Genomic DNA, 19,191 nt, shown 5'->3' with positions numbered 1-19,191 from the left:
CACATGACCAAAAGCACGTGAGAACACCAACAGTCTAAACATTCAAAGCTTAAAAAGAGTTTGTCTTAGGAGTCAAGACCCTTCATTCACCTTCAACGTCCAAAGAGGCAGTGCCAGACACAGATCCTCCTTGGTTGGTAGCTCTAACTTGATATACTGTGGCATCATCATCTGTTACGTTTGTGATGACCAGCTGGTGATAGCCACCCTTGAATTCCTGTATCTTGATCTTTTCACCATCTGGCATGATTTCTTTGCCCTGTCTGTACCACTTGACAATTGGTTTGGGATGACCAGTGACTTTGCAGACAAATGTAGCATTAGCTTGAAATTTCACGTTCAGATTCCTTAGTTCTTCCTTGAAATGTGGAGCTTGAATTGGTACATCAGATTTTGGAACAACTGGTTGTGATACCTCACTCCACTCACTTTCACCACCAAGGTTTTCACATTTTACACGGAACTCATATTCAAGACCTTCAATAAGATCTTTCACAGAATAGACGGTTTCACGAATTTCATCTGTTGTTACAGAAATCCACTTGTTTTGTTTTTTCTCACGCTTCTCAAGATAATAAGTTCTAATCTTTGCACCGCCATCACTTGCAGGTGGCTTCCATGACACAACACAAGAATCCTTTGTGACAGCACTTGCTACTGGCTGACCAGGTTGTCCTGGTTTTTCTGTAAACAATAAAAAGGTACAAAAATAGAAGTGAGGTTGCTTTAGTAATTACAGGGGCATACAGAAATTAATATTTTGGCATCCACTTACCAAATGGAGGCTTCATAACAACAACTGATGAAACCTCCAGTGCTTCACTAATGCCATATGTATTCTGAGCAGAAACACGGAAATAATAGCCTGCATTTTCAGTTAGATTAACAATTCTACAGGTTGTGCCTGAAATACTTGAAGATACAAGTTGCCATTCTGCTCCTTCCTTGGCTTCACATTTCTCTATGATGTAATTGGTTATCATAGCACCTCCATCATCCTCTGGTGGTTTCCAGCTTATGACCACAGAATTCTTCAGTATAGACTCTATAACAATTGGCCCTACTGGTTTATCTGGCTTATCTGTAAAATAAAACGCATGATATTTTTGGTTCTTTTGTCAGTAAATATTTGAGAAAATATTCCACAAAATACTGAAAATAAAACTAATTACCTTGTATTTCCACATTAAGTACAGTGTCAACTGTTCCAAATGTGTTACTGAGTTGCACTTTGTACTTCCCAGCGTGAGTCTTGTGCTGGACATTCTTAATAGCAAGATGAGTATAATGCTCTGTGTTCTCAATAGTAACAGTTTCAGATCCTCTTAAAGGCTTGTTGCCGTGGAACCAAGTTATTGCTGGTACTGGTCGGCCAATATACACAACGTGAAGGCGGAGAGTGCCACCTGCACCTGCATAGTATTTCTCTTTCAGTGGGAAGCCAGGATGGAACTGAGGAGAAGCCTGCAATAATAGCTTGCCACTCGTTTCAATTTCTCCGACATCATTGGTAGCCATGCAAGTGTAGAGACCTTCATCCTCCTGTTCATCTGTTATTACTGTCAGTGTATGGTTGCGTCCATCAGATGACATTTTGTATTTTCGGCTTTGCACCAGTTCTTTGCCAAAGCGATACCATTTAATATCAGGCAAAGGTCTCCCAACAATCTGGCATGTCAGCTGAGCTGCTTCACCCAGTTTAGTCGTAACATCCTGCATTTCTTTCCTTATGGCAGGTGCTTCTCCAGCTACAATAAAGAAAATGAAAAAATAATAAAGATTACTATGAAATTATCCTCTATTACTGGAAATTAATTTTAATTTGTACTTGTGCCTCTTATACTCAAAAGACTGTGCTTTAGTACAGTCATGTTGGCAAATAACATGTAAAACAAATAGGTAGCATGTTAAGTGCGGCACTGTGACACAGTGAATCACAACAATATCACAGCAAATATGACAATATATTTTTGCTTACATGTTAATTTAGTTTTCACCGCCATAGCGGTCCTTCGAGGTCTGCTGAGGCCAGTCTGGTTTTCTGCAAAAACACGGAACTCGTATTCTGTAGCCTCTAGTAAACCTCCTACTGTAAATTGCCTGTCCTTGATGCGTTCTTTATTGCATTTTTTCCAGGTGCTTTCTCCAGACTGGCGATATTCAACCCAATAGCCAAGGATCTCTTTGCCACCATCGCTTTCAGGTCTTTCCCATTCTAATGTAATGCTGTCCTTAAATATAGAAGTGATCTCAATTTCTCCAGGTTGGCTTGGTTTGTCTGAAAATTAAAATAGATAGATACAGAAAATAAATTCCTCTCTAAACGTCACTAAGTTGCTCTTCAGAAGATCTGTTAATGCAAATGTTTGCTTACCAAATGGATCCTTGCATACAACTGGTTCAGAAGCAGGACTTGCTTCACTTTCACCAATGTCATTTTGAGCAATGATACGGAATTGATATTCAGCATCTGGAACAAGTCCCGTGACTGTGTACATTGTAGTGGTAATCTGTGTCTTATTATGCCGGACCCATTTTTCTGTAGATGTCTCTTTACGTTCAATGTAGTAGCCAGTTACACGAGAACCACCATCATCTTTAGGTCTGGACCAGGACAAGTTGACAGAACTCTTTGTAGCATCAAGCACTTCAGGTGGGTTGTTTGGAGGCTCCGGAGGATCTGTTAATAATTATAATTAAAAAAGTAATAGAAATCATGGTGATGTAGCATTAAAATATTTGTATATACCATTGCACTTTTAGAACCATAATGTATTAATTAAAAAGTATTTTTTAAAAAAAATCTAAAAGGGACTTACTTAGAGGTGTCTTTGGTACTGCTGGTTCTTCAGATTTGAGAGATTTGCTAATACCAAAATGGTTTTCAGCCGAAACACGGAAGTGATATTCCACATTTTCTTTGAGCCCTTTCACCACTAGTGATGTCCCTTTCACTCTAGAGTCAACAGTGTACCAGGCAGTCTTCGGGACTTCTCGTCTCTCAACAATATAACCTAGGATATCTGCACCGCCATCATCTGTAGGAGGTCTCCAGCTTACTCTGACAGAACGAGCTTGTATATCATCATACTCAAGTGGCCCTTCCGGTGGATTTGGAATGCCAATCACTCTGACTTTAATATACACGGCTTTTTTGCCACACTTGTTTTCAAGTACCAGATCGTAGGTGCCTGAATCTTCCCTTTCGGCATCTTTGATCACAAGTTCTGTGTGAGTGTCAGAAGTCGCAATCATTGCTCTCTTGCTGATGTCATGTCCTTCTTTTGTCCATTTGCATATTGGGATGGGCTTACCCTTAATGGGTATTGTAAGCCTGATAACTCCACCTTGTCTCACCATGAGACCTTCCTGGTATTTTTCATCAAGTTCATAGTCAGGATATTCTGTAAACAAAATTAACATGTCATGTTATGTCTGTTTTACAGATGGTATCATACCTGCTTTAGGCAAATACTTTTTTAGGACAACTTTCAATGAGAGTTAAGATTCGAAGTGCCTTACCAAGCATTTCTGTTATTTTGACTGTTCCTGGCACTTCAGCAGGTTCTCCTGGCCCACCAGCATTACAGGCTAGCACACGGAATCTGTACTCTGCACCCTGGGGGAGATGTGTCAAGGTGTATTCACGAATCTTGGTTGGTGTGGTATTGCATTTGGTCCATTCAAATTGATCAACCTTCTGCATCTCGATTAAGTAACCTGTAACTTTAGAACCACCTTCATCTTCTGGTGGACTCCAGGCCAGGGAGACAGATGTTCTTGTAGTATCAGTGACTCTTGGATTCTGAGGTTTACCTGGAGGAGCTGGAAGAGAAAATCAGATGGGGGGTGTTGGGATCTTTTTTGTGAGTACTTAAAAGATGTGACAAATGCTAACTTATAACATATGATCTGTATTAGGTCTATAGCATTTATACAGGAAAACTTAGAATGGAAGATTTTCACTAATATTTTCTTGGTTTTCTCTCTAGTCAGAATCTCATTTGTTAATACACCCAGATAAATATGCAAATTAGAAAAAAAGAGTAAATTTTACTTGTATCATTCCCTTCTGCCATAATGTACTAAATATATGTAAGAAATTACCAATTGGATCTCTGGCGACAACAGACTTGGAAGGGCGGCTGGGTTTCCCAGTGCCTCTGGCATTGATTGCTGTGACTCGATGTTCATATTCTAATCCTTCAACCAACCCAGTGGAACGGTAACGAGTCATAGTGACTGGAACTTTATTCACACGGATCCATCTATCTGCTCTAACTTCTTTGCGTTCCACAATATAACCCGTAATCTGTGAGTCACCATCATCTTCTGGAGGATACCAAGTTAATGTCATGCCATCTCGAGAGATATCAAACACTTCTGGAGTGCCAGGAGGACCAGGAATACCTGTAAGAGCATAACATGGAATTAGTGAAGAAAGCATCAAATGATTCTACACATTGGTAATATGCAACATATTGTGAATGACAATGTAACATCAATGTCCTATTAAACTCTTTTTATCAGCAGATATCAAAGTACTGTACAAACTAGGTCAGTGAAATACCCCTGGTTTTGTAACGGGTAAAGCAATTTTTAAGGCTAACGGTAGACCTGAGCAGAAAATCCAAGTTTACCATCCAGGTTCTGTACAGTGCATCTATAATACCTATATAGTTTATGGATGGTATTTTTTTCCAGAAATATAACAAGACTACTGTGCATCATAATGTACCATTTTATTTGGCAAAAGGAAGTAGTAACATCTAGAAAAATCGTATCGATGTGTGGACATATGAGCCCATTTAAATATATATTTTTATTTTTAAAGGTAGAGAACAAGCAAAAATTCAGACTTACGGATTCTGCTCTTGCATTCTATAATTTCAGACTGCAGGTAAGATCCGATTCCAAAACGGTTTGTAGCAGCCACACGGAACACGTATTCTGCACCTTCAACAAGTCTGGTGAACTTATATGTTGTCCTGGTTACTGACTCTGAAACTGGTAGCCATCCAGGACGGTGAGCATCACGCTGTTCTACCACATAGCCACTAAGGGTAGCTCCACCATCCAGCTCAGGTGGCTCCCAGGAGATGGTTATATAATTTGAATCAATTTCATCAATTCGGATAGGTCCAACAGGTGGTCCAGGTTTGTCTAGAAAAAAAAGAAAATTAAAAGACAAAAAAAAATGTGGAGAAGAGTAATCATATTGCTGATGTAACAAAGTTCAGATGGAGAAAGATCATGGACAATTATTTTCATAAATCCTTACCAAGGATTATAACCTTTATTGTATCAGTAACTGTTCCAGTTGTGTTCTTCAGTTCAAGCGTATACTCTCCTGTGTCATGTATGGTGGTCTCACGCACAGTTAATTTAGTCATTTTGGCAGCAGTCTCTATTTTGATGCGTTCTGATTCTTTTAGTTTAGAACCAGCAAAGAACCAAGATGCAGCTGGAGGTGGTCGTCCTTCAATTGGAATAGCTAACTCAATGGGCTTGCCAGCAGGTACATGAATTGTCTTCTGAGGTATTCCAGCAAAGTCAATTGTTGGTAGAACTAAGAAAAGCAAATAATTGATATTTTAAATATCCATTTTATAGTTATCACATTCACTTGGTGTAAGCTTCACCTGGTTATTTTTAACAGCAGATACCTACCTTTTTGGTCTTGCACTGTCACTGCCGTGACAATCTCTCGTGGTTCTGACACGCCCTTCTGATTCTGTGCTCTGACCCTGAACAAGTACTGTTCACCCTCATTGAGAGAGATAATTGTATGCTCATAGACGGTAGGCTTCAGTGTCACTACCTTCAACCATCTCTCTGTTCCAGCTTTGCTTGCCTCAATAACATAGCCAGTCAATCTGCTGCCACCATCGTGCGGTGGCTTCTCCCATGCAAGTGTAACAGTTGATTTAGTGGTGTCAATCACTTCGAGTTTTTGTGGTACCATGGGGACATCAGATACTAGTACTGCATCAGATGTTTCACAAGCTTCACCAATGCCGTAAATATTTTCTGGTAGTACTCTGAAATAATACAAAGCTCCTTCTAGAAGTCCAGTAACTCTATAAAATGTCTTGCTGCATTTGGTAGTGACAGTCTTGTAAGCTCTCATGGAAGCTTCACGTTTCTCAATTATATAATTGTTGACTGGGGCTCCACCATCAATGGTTGGGATATCCCAAGTAAGTGTCACAGAATCTTTTGATACTTCCTTAATTCTCACTGCAGCTGGTGGACCAGGTGTATCTAAAACACACACACAAAAAATTTTTTTTTTTCTTTTTCGATCCTTTTCTTTTACAGTCAATGACTAATTCTGCATTAAAAAAAAACAGTTCTGGGTTTTGATTTATAAACTAGCACAGCTTTAGAAACTGTATTTTCCTTTGGATTAGATTGTTTCTCTGACTTCTCAAATATTCTCATGTTATTTAAATTGCAAACTTCTTTTGGAAATGAATGACTTTCCTTATTCCTGAGCAATGTGCACTGTGACTGATGTAATGCCCACATGCAATTGTAGCAGTACTTACCATACACTTTTACAGAAATAGTTGCAGATTTTTTTCCTGATTGGTTTTCAGCCTCAATGACGTATTTTCCAGCGTCGTACCGATTAACTTTATCCACAATAAGCAGAGTGTAGCTGTCTGTAGTATCAATAATAGCTCGACTTACAAGGTCAACACCCTGCTTGCTCCATGTGATTACAGGAGCAGGTCTGCCAGATACAGAGACCATTAGGCGCAAGGAACCACCAGCTCTGACTGTAACAGTCTTCTTCAAATCGTCAGCAAGCTCAAGCTCAGGTATTTCTGATGAAGGGTGTAAGAAACACGGAATTAATTAATCTTTCAGTAGTTTTAAAGGAAAAGAGAATTATTTCTTAAAATATACATTGTCTTCACATTACCTATTCTTTCCACAGGTTCTATTTCTGCTGATGATTCACTAAATTCACTCATACCATTCACATTTGTAGCAGCAACTCTGAATTGGTATTTCTGGGCTGTTTTAAGACCAGTCACAGTGAACTCAGCATTCCTCAGAGTGGCAGTTGTATGTGGCCGATACCACTGTTCAGTACCTTCTTCTTTCATTTCAAGAACATAGCCTAAGATATCAGCACCACCGTCATATGTGGGCTTTGACCATGCTAAACTTATGCTGTGCTTAGTAGTATCCACAACTCTTGGAGGTGAAGGTGGTGCAGGAGTATCTTTAAAAAAGAAGAAAATGGATTTCACATTGGTGCAGGAAACATTTCACACTTAAAAACAATTTCTAATCAGCTAATGCCAGGAAATGGATTTAAAATGAACTATAACTGCTTTTAAGTTTATTCTAATACTAGCAAGTTCAGTGAGATCATACGTGGTTTTGGTTACCTTAGTCAAAGTGTCAACATGGGTTTATACTCCATTGTTATAAGTAAATATTAAAATATGTTTTCAATGTGGTAACTTACATGATGGTTCTTTACATAACATGTATTGTGAAGCTTCACTAGGCTCACTGTTCCCAGCAGCATTCACTGCAGTGACACGGAACTGGTACTGGCTGCCTTCCATGAGACCAGTGACTTTCAGTCTGGTATCATAAACAGTGTAATCTCTGTTCACTCGTGTCCAGCGCAGACTTTTCCTTTCACGTTTGTCCACAAGATAGTCCTTAATCTCACTGCCGCCATCTGATTCTGGTTTCGTCCACTGAATAATGATATGTTCTTTGCCAAAACTCACTTCTTCAGGAGCACCAGGCTGTGTTGGGATAGCTGGGTTTTTTTTTTTTTTAAAGGTGAAAAAAAAAATTATTATTATTTAACAAATTTTTTACCTATGAGAAATATTCCATAAATTCTGATGCAGAATGGAAGGTATTAACACTCACTGAAAGCATTCCTGGCAATCACAGGTTCTGTTTCAAGTGGAACACCTGGTCCATATTTGTTGACAGCTCTCACACGGAAGATGTATTCGTTATTTTTAATAAGTTTTGTTACCACACATGATAAAGTCTGGCATTCAGCGTCAACAATAACCCAGTGAAGTCTGCTGGTTTCACGCCTTTCTACAATATAGTGAGTGATCTGTGCACCTCCGTCTTCCTCAGGAATGTGCCATGCCAGAGTACATTTCTCTTCTGTTACTCTGCTAACAGTGATTTTGCCAGCGCATGGACCTGGTGAGTCTGGGTAGAGATGAAAATAAATATTGTTATTAGAAGCTAAGGAAAAGCATCTCACTCTGAAAGAATGTAGGTTCTTTAGTATACTAAGTATGAATATTAATCATGGGGTACATACCAAGCACTTTGACAAGGACAGAAATTTGTTTCATCCCACTGGCATTTTTAACTGTTAGAGTGTATTTTCCACTATCACTTCTGTCACAGAACTTGATAATTGCAATGGCTCGTTTGCTGGTGTATTGCAGAGAAATCTTTTCACATAGATCCAACTCCCTGTCACCTTTGGACCAGAAGACTTTTGGTTCTGGTTTCCCACCAATGGCCGCATCGAGAACAAGATCTGATCCAGCCCTAATGGTCACAACTTCTCCCTGCAGTCTGGCATCGAGTTCAGCCTTTGGTGGTGCTGTCAAAAGGCAAAGAGATTAAAAACAAATTACCAGACAGTACTAAAAATAGAACATTATGTTTTTAATTGTTCCTAGTGAGTAGTTCTTACAGTATTCATCTTTGCAAATGACAGCACCAGTCGATTCAGATCCTTTGCTAATCACACCAGCAGCATTCTTTGCTAGTACGCGGAATTCGTATGCTTCATCTTCACTAAGAGCCGTCACAGTAAAAAAGTTTTCTGAGACAATGGTATAATTGCATTTCAGCCAGCGTCCATCACCAGATTCATTATATGGTTTACGCTCAATAATATATCCAATAATTTTGCTTCCACCATCATAAAGGGGTGCTGACCAGCTCAGTGACACTGTAGATCTGGTGACATCTGTTACTTCTGGTCTTCCTGGTGGATCTGGAGGAATAAAGCAGAAAAATGAGAAATTCAATTCTATTTTAGCTTAAATAAAAACAGAACTCTAAAAGTAATACTTACCAACTGGATTTTGAGCTACTACAGGTCTGGAAGCTTCACTAGCTTTGCTAACACCTGCAGCATTTAGAGCATAGGTTCTGAACTGATATTCTAGGCCTTCCACCAATCCTGTGACTTTGTAGTTGCATTCACAGCATGGCACTTTGTTTTCCTTCACCCAAAGGATGGTGTTGCGCTCCTTCTTTTCAACCCAATATCCAATAACTTTGCTGCCACCATCATGATAGGGTTCCTCCCAGCGAATGGCCATGGCAGTTGCAGACACAGAATAGACTTCTGGCCTTGAAGGTGGGCTTGGTGGGACTAAACGCAAAAAAGAGGGGGAGGAAAATGTTAGTTATTACAAATAGTCCAGTCAGAGGAAAAGAACAAATTTTGAAAAGTATTTCACTTACCAAATGGATGTTCAGCAACTATTGTTTTTGATTCAAGAGGTTTGCTGACACCAAATCTGTTTTCTGAGCTTACTCGGAAACTGTACTCCTGGTATTTTGTGAGATGAGTGACTTTGATCTGTGTACGTTTCACACTGGAATTTACCAGCTGCCATGCTGTTGTGCCAGATTCACGTTTCTCTACAATGTAGTTTGTAATGTCACTGCCACCATCATCCTCAGGTTCTTTCCAGGTCAACACACAGGATTCAGCAGAGACAGATGATATTTCAATTGGGCCAGTGACAGGACCTGGCCTTCCTATGACTACCACTGTGACAGTAAATGTTTTCACACCAGCAGTGTTTTCAAGTGTGAGGTAGTATTTACCAGAGTCACCTCTCATACTGTCCTTTACAGTCAGCGTGGTTCTGTCTTTTGTTGTCTTGATGGTCACTCTCTCAGTTTCCTTCAGCCTCATCTCCTCAAGTTTCCATGTCACTTTTGGAGCTGGGCGCCCACTGATTGGTATATCAATAGTAAAGGTGCTTCCAGCCTTGCATGTTATGAGCTGTCTGCTTATTTCGCTGAGGTCTGCTGTTGGTTCTATCTGTGGCTCCTTAATAATAACAGAAGAGAAAGCTTCTCTTGGCTCGCTGTAGCCAGCATCATTCTTTGCCTTGACCCGGAACTCATATTCAGTGTTCTCCACAAGGCCTTCAACAGTGAAAGTAAGTTGTTTGGTTTGTCCAGCTTCAATCCAGGAGTCAGATCCCTTTTGTTTCATTTCAAGAAGGTATCCAGTAACACGGCTACCACCATCATGATCAGGTTTAAGCCAAGCTAAAACTACAGAAGATTTGGTTGTATCAACAATATCTAGTCTCTTAGGTGGAGCAGGTTCTTCGGTGGCTACAACTGGTTCTGTTAATTCACAGGGTTCACCTACACCATATTCATTCTCTGCTGACACTCTGTAGTAATATGGCACACCTTCTGCCAGATCGGTGACCTTAAAGATTTGTCGAGTGCATTTTGAACTCACCACTTGCCAGCTGCGACGGCTTGCTTCCCGTTTTTCCACAACATAGTGATGGATGCGTGAACCTCCATCCAGAACAGGAGCATCCCACATTAAAGTAATAGATCCTCGAGTCACATCTTTAAATGTAATAGGACCTGGTGGACCAGGTGTGTCTAAAACCTTGACAGTAAATGTGATAGACTTACTTCCACTGTTGTTTTCCACAGTAAAGACATACTTGCCAGCATCATTTCTATTACATTCCTCCACAGTCAGTGTGCTGAATGAATCAGTTGTTTGAATGTCAGCACGCAAGCTAAGATTAGCATCTGCTTTGGACCACACAGCAGTAGGAACAGGTCTTCCAGAGAAGGCAATAAATAGACGAATGCTTGCACCTGCTCTTACAATATGAGTCTGCTTGAAGTTTGCATCGATATCAATTTCAGGTGCAGAAAGCCTGTCCACAGTCTGGACTGAAGCAGCAACTTCACAACTTTCTCCTCTGCCAGCACCATTGACAGCACTAACTCTGAATTTATAGTGTTCTCCTGCCTCCAAATCAACAACAGTATATTTAGTAGCAAGAACGGTCTCTGCATTGACTTTCTGCCATGCTTCGAGGTCAGCTTTGCACATCTCAATGATGTACCCAATTATTTCCATGCCTCCATCAAAAACTGGCTTGGTCCACTCTAAGCTTACACTAGTCTTTGATGTGTCTGTCACCTTTACAATATTAGGAGCACTCGGTGGGCTGACTGGTTCTCTACATTTAATCAGCTTTGAAACGTCACTTGGAGGTCCGACTCCTGCAGCATTTTCAGCCATGACATGGAATTCATACTCATTGCCTTCAACAAGGCCAGTTACTCTGTATCTGTTCTCAGTAATAGGCCTCTTACTGGATACTTTAACCCAGCGCATGCTCTTCTTTTCTCTCCTTTCTAGAATATACTCCCTTATCTCACTTCCACCATCTGATTTTGGTCTTGCCCATGTGAGCGTGATACTGTCTCCTGTTACATTGGTAGGCTCTGGAGTTCCTGGTGCATCAGGGAGAGCTAAAAAAAGAAAAATGACATTAGAAAACCAAGATGATAACTCCACAGTTATTTCTACAGAAGGAGGTCGAAACTTACTGTAAGGTATTTGTGCAGTAACTGGATCAGACTCCAATGGTCTGCCAACTCCAAATTTGTTCACTGCAGAGACACGGAACTGGTACTCATTGCCCTTAATTAATTTAAGTGCAGTGTAGCTGCAAGCTTCACATTTATCTTCAACTAATGCCCAAGCAATCCTGCTGGTTTCACGTTTTTCAATTATGTAGTGAGAAATAGAAGCACAACCATCATTAGCCGGAGGTTCCCACCATAATGTGACTTTTTCTCCAGTAATGTTTGTGAATCGTATTGGTCCACCAACTTTTCCTGGCGTGTCTGAAATGTTAAAGGTTCAGAATTATGATTTGCTGGCACTTAGAGTAAAATACTATTCTAAAAGAGCATGCTGAAAGTGTTTGGTGCAGTACCTTGTACTCTGAAGGTAATATCTTCTCGTTTAGTGCCTGATGCATTTTTGGCTTCTACTGTGTACACGCCACGATGATCCCGTGTAGCATCTCTAATGAAGATTGTACTATATCCAATAGCTGTAGTTATTTCTATACTCATTGTTTTCTCAATCTCCTTACCATCCTTAAACCATGTCACTTTAGGTACTGGACGTCCTTTGATTAGAGCTTTAAGTCTAATGCTCTCTCCGGCTTTAACAGTAAGGCCTTCAAAGTGCTCAGCGCCAAATTCAATGGTTGGAGCAACTAAAGAAGGAAAATATAATTCAATTCCCATATAGCTAAGTATTTTTTCCTGATAATCTTTTAAATGTACTAATTATAAAAGATTGTTATATATAGAATTCTTTCATTTAGGAAATGGCATTCTCTAAGAAGCAGTTGTTATATGAACTATATACTTATTTTTCCTCTAAGCAAATGGTGCATCACATTAACGATAGGTGAAAGACACCATTAATATATGCTGTTACAGTATGCCAAGCTGCCTGAGGCACATTTTAATTTCTAAATTATTCAGTGCATCAGAGTATTACAGTTTATTATTTCTTTCCAATTTTACTGCTGCTGATTATCCAACAAAAATGTAGAGTGCTATGCCTTTCAGCAATTGATTACACGTGTCTGCCAGATTTGGGTCTTTAATTTAGACCCTCCAACCTTGGAGTACAAACAGAAATGTTCTGAGTTGACTGGAAGGACCTCAGTCACACGTTCTTCCCCCTTGGTTTCCCATTTCCAATCACTACAACCAGAAGCTCTAGCTGGCTTCAGTACCCAAATACAAGCATATTAAAAAATAGTTCTTACTGTTTTCATCTCTGGTCATGATATAGCCTGATGACTGTGAAGGCGGGCTGATTGTACCAACAGCGTTTCTTGCAAGTACTCTGAATTCATATCGGTCACCTGGACTGAGTCCTGTAACTGTATATTGGCATTCACTGACATCAGTAAAGTTACATCTGAGCCAACGGTCTTCACTTCCTTGCCGTTTCTCAATGCTGTAGGCCACAATCTTACTGCCTCCATCACGAAGTGGGGGGGTCCATTTGAGGGTGACTGTTTCCCTGGTGACATCAATGGAATCAGGAGTACCAGGTGGGTCTGAAAGGAAAATAATTAAAATTTATTTTTATTACTGCTCATCATAGTCTACAAGACTAGAATTTTCTTGCATGCGTGATTAATCATTCACTCACCCACTGGAGAGACTGCCAAAGTCAATTTGCTTGGCTCGCTAGCTCGGCTTAGACCTGCAGTGTTTTCAGCATATACTTGGAACTGGTAATCCAGGCCCTCAAGCAGTCCAGTAATCCTGTATTCTCTGCTAGATATTAATGCAACATTAACCTTCTGCCACAAAATACTGTTTCTTTCCTTCTTTTCAACGTGGTATCCAATGATCTCTGAACCACCATCATAAACAGGAGCATCCCAAGATATGGTCATGCCATCAGCGGTTATGTTGTATACAACAGGCTTGCCTGGGGCACCTGGTGGCCTAAACTGATGCTTTGCCACGACATCTGCTGAGACAAGAGGTGGGCTCACTCCATATCTGTTTTCCGCACGAACTCTAAACTGATATTCAGTGTCTTTAACAAGGTTTGGTACTTTGAAAGTTGTTCTTGCAGCACTCGAACACACCAGCTTCCAGTTCATTTGTGAAGTTTCTCTCTTCTCAATACTGTAGCCAGTAATTTCTCCTCCCCCATCATCTTCAGGAGCTTCCCATGACAAAACTACACTATCTGCTTTGATTTCATCTAGTCTTAAAGGTCCTTTTGGCTTAGATGGAGGGCCAAGAGTGATGACAGTGATTGTGAATGCTTTTCTGCTGACTACGTTATCAAGAATTAAAGTATATTTGCCACCATGCTCCTTTTTCACATTCTTGATGCTTAAACTTATTTTATTTTCAGTTTTCTTGAAACGAAGGTGTTCAGTTTCTTTAAGAGGGAGGTTGTCCTTGAGCCAGCTCATTGATGGCTTAGGTTTACCTTTATAGGGCAATTCAATGTGCAGGTTATGTCCAATTCTTACTGCAATTTGACCTCCATGAATATCAGAAAGGTCAGCTTCAGGTGTTATTGTATATTCTTTCACTGTAATGGGTCCAACAGTAACACCATCACTCATGCCTTTTTCATTTTTAGCAAAGACTCTGAATTCCATGACAGAAAGCTCTTTAAGTTTTTCAACTTCAAATTCACAGCTCTTACTTGTGCCTGCATATGTCCATTCCTTTTCTTCCTGGAGTTTCTTTTCAATAACATAGTCCGATATAATGCTACCACCATCGTAGTCAGGTTTGCTCCATTGCAACTTAACAGAGGTCTTTGTAGAATCTTTCATGGCTAGGTCTTTCACAGGTCCGGGTATGTCTGCAGCTTTCACTGGTTCAGATGTCTCACAAGGTTCACCCAGTCCAATTTCATTTTCAGCAAGAACACGGAAGAAGAACGCAGTCTTCTCTGACAGGTTAGTTAGCTTAAAGGTGGTATGAGAACACTTTGTTGTTACAGTTGACCAGGCCCTCTTTGTAGCATCTCTTTTTTCAACAACATAATTTGTTATTTCAGAACCACCATTAATGAGAGGTGGCTCCCATACCAGTGTAACTGTGCCACGAGAAACATGCTTAAGCTGCAGCTTCTGGCAGGCAGATGGTGTGTCCAGTACTTTTACATTCACAAATGATGATTTTGCTTCTCCAACTCCATTTTCAATTGTAAGAACGTATTTTCCTGTATCATTTCGGGTAACTTGAGGAATAGTAAGTAGTGTAGATGATTCTGTGTTCTGGATAATATATCTTTCATCAATCCCAAGATTTTTGTCACCCTTTCTCCATGTGACTGTTGGAGGAGGTCTTCCTTTGAATGGAATCATTATCTGCACATCTTCACCTGCTTTAGCAACAATAGAGGTCCGGAGAGCAACATCCAGATCAATCTCTGGCGCCACTGTGGAAATAAGTAAAAATTAATAGTGCATACTTGGAATGTAAAACAAGAAATGCTTTGAAAAAAACCCCAAACACAGAAAAATGATAAATCACTGAAAAGTACAGTACCAAGAATATCTTTAGCTTGAACAGGTTCCGTCATTTCAATAGGTTCTCCTTGTCCAGCACAGTTTACAGCAGACACGCGGAAATAATAATTAACACTTGGCTGCAGGTGGGATACAACATATTCTGTTGTTCTCACTTCTCCCTTAGTACTGACTACAGTCCATTCTTGCTCTTCACCTTCCCTTTTCTCCACCACATAGTTGGTAATTGGACTTCCTCCATCATAAGCAGGTTTAATCCAGCCAAGGGTGACAGATGTCTTGGTTGTATCCACAACCTTCAGCTTTGTTGGCGAACCTGGCTTATCTGTAAGTGACAATTTATGGGGGAAAAAAACAAAAATCAGAAGCCATATTTACAATTAATCATAAAGAGGAATAAAATCTGCCCTCAGTTACGTTGGTGCAATCACATCCTAATTGCTCATTGATTTCTAACCAGTTAGAAATACTGCATGTATCTTACCAACAGGATCTGCAGCTTTGTAGAAATCAGAAGCTTCAGAGAATGGACCTTGTCCAGCTGCATTGACAGCACAAACTCGGAAATGATACTCGCTGTTTTCGGTCAGACCTGTTACTTTCTGTCTGGTGTCCCGAATGGTTTCTTTAGTAACCTTGAACCAACTCAGACTCTTCTTGTCGCGCTTCTCAAGAAAATATCCCGATATTTCACTGCCTCCATCAACAATGGGCCTATTCCAGACAACAGTCATAGAATTCTTGGTTATCGTTGTGACTTCTGGTACACTAGGTGGTCCAGGTGTAACTGAGTAAAAAAAAAAAAGTCAGTAGATAAGTACTGCTTACAAATAATACACAAGCTGATTAAGTTATATGTTATTTTATATGCTTCTTACCAAATGAATTTTTGGCTATAACGGGTTCAGACTCCAGTGAATCACCAACTCCAAACTTGTTCACACCACGGACACGGAACACATATTCATTTCCTTTGATTAGTTTTGTTGTAGTTACAATACAGCCTTCCAGTTTTTCAGAAATTAAAGACCATACAACCCGACTTGTCTCCCGCTTTTCAACAACATAGTGTGTTACAGGTGCACCACCATCATCTGCTGGTGGGTCCCACATTATTGTAATCTTTTCAGCAGTGACTGTCTTAAACTGTATAGGTCCACTTGGGGGTCCTGGTTTGTCTGTAGAAGGTAGAAGAAAGTAGTTGTTAAGTATTTATTATTGAATTATTGTTTAATAGTGTAATGCAGTCATATCTTAAGACATACCAAGTATCTGTACTCTAACATGGGCTGATGCTGAACCCATGGCATTCTTCAATTTTAATTCATAAGTGCCACTGTTGAGTCGAGTTGCATCCTTGATGAGTATAGAAGCAAATTCTGTTGTGTTTTCAATAGACACCAGTGCACTGGTTTGTATCTCATTGCCATTTTTGAACCATTCAATTGTGGGTATAGGCTTTCCTGAGATGCCTAGTTTTAGCTTAACTGAAGTTCCTGCTTTATACTTCACCACTTCTGTATATTCTGGTGGCACATCAATTTCAGGTGCACCTTAAGAAAAAGTAAGAATAAGAAAAAATTAAAACCTTAATTATTTTAGACTTGTATTTAATAAAAACAGAATAATAGTACTTTATTTAAGTTACAGGCATTTTATAAATAGAGATCAAAGTAAAGATAGCATGTATAACTTAAATCATAAACCTAGAACAATTTAGAACTCATCCTACCAATAAAAGGAGACCACATGTATAAATATAACCATTTTGGCCATGGGGCCTGGGTAGACTTCTGTTGCTCAAAGAATAAAGATACTGTTAAGACTTTACAAATGCAGATACAGCCAAAGAGGTTCATTATAATCACACCCAAATAGCTCACAGTCATTCAAGCTTATTGAATCAATCCCTGTAAACTGGCCTTCCATATTTAAAACACTACGGTTCTACAAAACAGCGCTGCCTTTAAGCTTCCTAGTACCACAAATCAGTACTGTTCCATCAGTGCAAAACACTTACCATATGTGTCAACACAGGTGATAGGACCCACGACATCTGAAGGATTACTAATGGAACCAACAGCATTCTTAGCAAAGACCCGGAATTCATACCGAGAATTCTGTGTCAGACCAGATACTGTGAACTGAGTCTCAATAACATTGGTGAAGCTAGCTTTTGTCCATCTGCCATCTGGAAGATCACGTTTTTCTACGATGTATCCAGTGATCTTGCTACCACCATCAAATGCTGGCTTCTGCCATGACAGAGTGATAGCAGTCTTGGAAATATCTGAGACACGAACATTTCTTGGTGGTTCTGCAGTATGAAACATAACAGTATTGCTAATGAATAACAGAGAATTGTTAATGACTAATGAATATGTTTTGGATATTGGCTTACTGTACAGGACAGAATATCACAGGGAAAAAAAACCCCACACTACTTAAATGGTTGGGTTTCTTTTTTTTCTAGAGAATACATACCACAAGCATCAATTGCAAGGACTGGATCAGAAGGATGACTTGCTTTTCCAATGCCAGCGGCATTTTCTGCATAAACTCTAAATTCATAGATAAGGCCAGCACTGATGGTGGTGACTTTGAAGTGAGTTGTGCGAATGAGGGTCTTGTTGGCCTTCTGCCATAATATGCTATTCCTGTCTTTCATTTCCAGGTGGTATCCAATGACTGCACTGCCACCATTAGTGACTGGTTCGTGCCATCCAACAGTAATACTCTCTCGGGTGACATTTGTGACCCATGGTGTGGAAGGTGGTCCAGGGATAGCTGATGATATCAAAAGAAGTGAATAATTGTTAACAAAATGATTTTTTCAACATCAGAGCATTAAAACATTGACCTATAGCATGAGAAGCATATTACTCACTGTAAGGAAGCTTGACAACCACACACTGTGAATCTATGTGATCGCTGATGCCAAAGCGGTTCTCAGCTTTGATGCGGAATTGGTATTCTTCTCCTGTTGTGAGCTTCATGACTTTAATAACAGTTCTAGCAACAGTTGCAGACACTTCAGACCAAGCAGCAGTGCTTGTTTCTCTTTTCAGTACAATATAGTTGGTAACTTGACTTCCACCATCATAAGCTGGTGGCTGCCATCTGAGTGTTACACTCTCTTCAGTGATATCGCTAAGGACAACTGGACCAACAGGAGGACCTGGTCTATCCAGCACAACAATATTAACAAATGATTTTGTGGTTCCACTTGAGTTGGCAGCGGTAATGTCATATTTGCCAGCATCAGCAGCCACACTTTCTTTAAGGTTAATGATGAAACTTTCTGCAGTGGTTTCTGTGTGAAATCTCATGGTAGGTTTCAGTGGAACACCATCTCTAGAAAACGTCACCTTCGGCAGTGGTTTTCCAGAAACTGGAATTTCAACTTTCAGGTTTGATCCCGCTCGAATATATACAGTGTTATGAGGGAAGCCCTTCATGTCAATCTCGGGAGATTCTGAAAAAGAAAACATTTTCGAACCATTAAAAATGTTCTTTCTTTATAAATATAAATCCAATTTAATGTGTATCAACTTTTTTCTCACGTCAGGAAGCATACCTAATTGTTCTTTCACCGTAACAGGGAGCAATAGTTCCTTAGGATCACTTAAACCAGCTTGGTTTTCTGCTGACACCCTGAAGAAATAGTCAATATTCTCCTTAAGACCATGGACAACATGATGAGTTGTCTTTACAACTGCACACTTAACCCATTTTTGCTGTCCTTTCTCAAGAGCTTCTACGAGGTAGCTCACAATTCTGCTTCCACCATCATGTTCTGGTTTTAGCCATGAAAGAGAAACGCTGTCCTTTGTGACATTTGTTACTCCAAGTTTTTCTGGTGGGCTGGGTTTTTCTGAGGAACAAATGCAACAGGTTAAGCAATAGAGCAAGTGTTTACTTTTATATTAGCAATTACATGAGAATGCCATCTGGATTCAGAAAATGTGGTTTTAAATGAATTTGTATAGTAAAAACATTTTAAGTCAAGTTCAGGCAAACTTTACAATTCAAGCTATTAGCTCTTTTTCATTTGTAAAACCAC

General features: G+C 39.8%; 1 protein-coding gene across 1 annotated transcript in view; it reads right to left on the bottom strand.

The window, feature by feature from the left end:
• TTN (titin) overlaps positions 1-19,191 on the bottom strand; it is a 237,954-nt gene that overhangs the window by 7,855 nt on the left and 210,908 nt on the right. The window contains 31 exon segments of the mRNA XM_035901431.1: positions 91-684; positions 776-1,081; positions 1,173-1,748; positions 1,979-2,278; positions 2,375-2,680; positions 2,820-3,404; positions 3,523-3,825; positions 4,108-4,410; positions 4,864-5,163; positions 5,282-5,569; positions 5,671-6,264; positions 6,552-6,833; positions 6,932-7,237; positions 7,487-7,792; positions 7,909-8,208; positions 8,324-8,614; positions 8,708-9,013; positions 9,095-9,397; positions 9,490-11,556; positions 11,635-11,934; positions 12,027-12,314; positions 12,879-13,175; positions 13,271-15,037; positions 15,148-15,453; positions 15,613-15,915; positions 16,007-16,306; positions 16,394-16,681; positions 17,149-17,445; positions 17,613-17,915; positions 18,016-18,603; positions 18,706-19,002. Coding sequence (XP_035757324.1) covers positions 91-684; positions 776-1,081; positions 1,173-1,748; positions 1,979-2,278; positions 2,375-2,680; positions 2,820-3,404; positions 3,523-3,825; positions 4,108-4,410; positions 4,864-5,163; positions 5,282-5,569; positions 5,671-6,264; positions 6,552-6,833; positions 6,932-7,237; positions 7,487-7,792; positions 7,909-8,208; positions 8,324-8,614; positions 8,708-9,013; positions 9,095-9,397; positions 9,490-11,556; positions 11,635-11,934; positions 12,027-12,314; positions 12,879-13,175; positions 13,271-15,037; positions 15,148-15,453; positions 15,613-15,915; positions 16,007-16,306; positions 16,394-16,681; positions 17,149-17,445; positions 17,613-17,915; positions 18,016-18,603; positions 18,706-19,002 — 13,950 coding nt within the window.

Source organism: Egretta garzetta, unplaced genomic scaffold (assembly GCF_000687185.1).
Source record: "Egretta garzetta isolate BGI_Z169 unplaced genomic scaffold, ASM68718v1 scaffold539, whole genome shotgun sequence".
Classification (NCBI taxonomy): Eukaryota; Metazoa; Chordata; class Aves; order Pelecaniformes; family Ardeidae; genus Egretta; species Egretta garzetta.
This window is presented reverse-complemented; position numbering and strand designations above follow the sequence as displayed.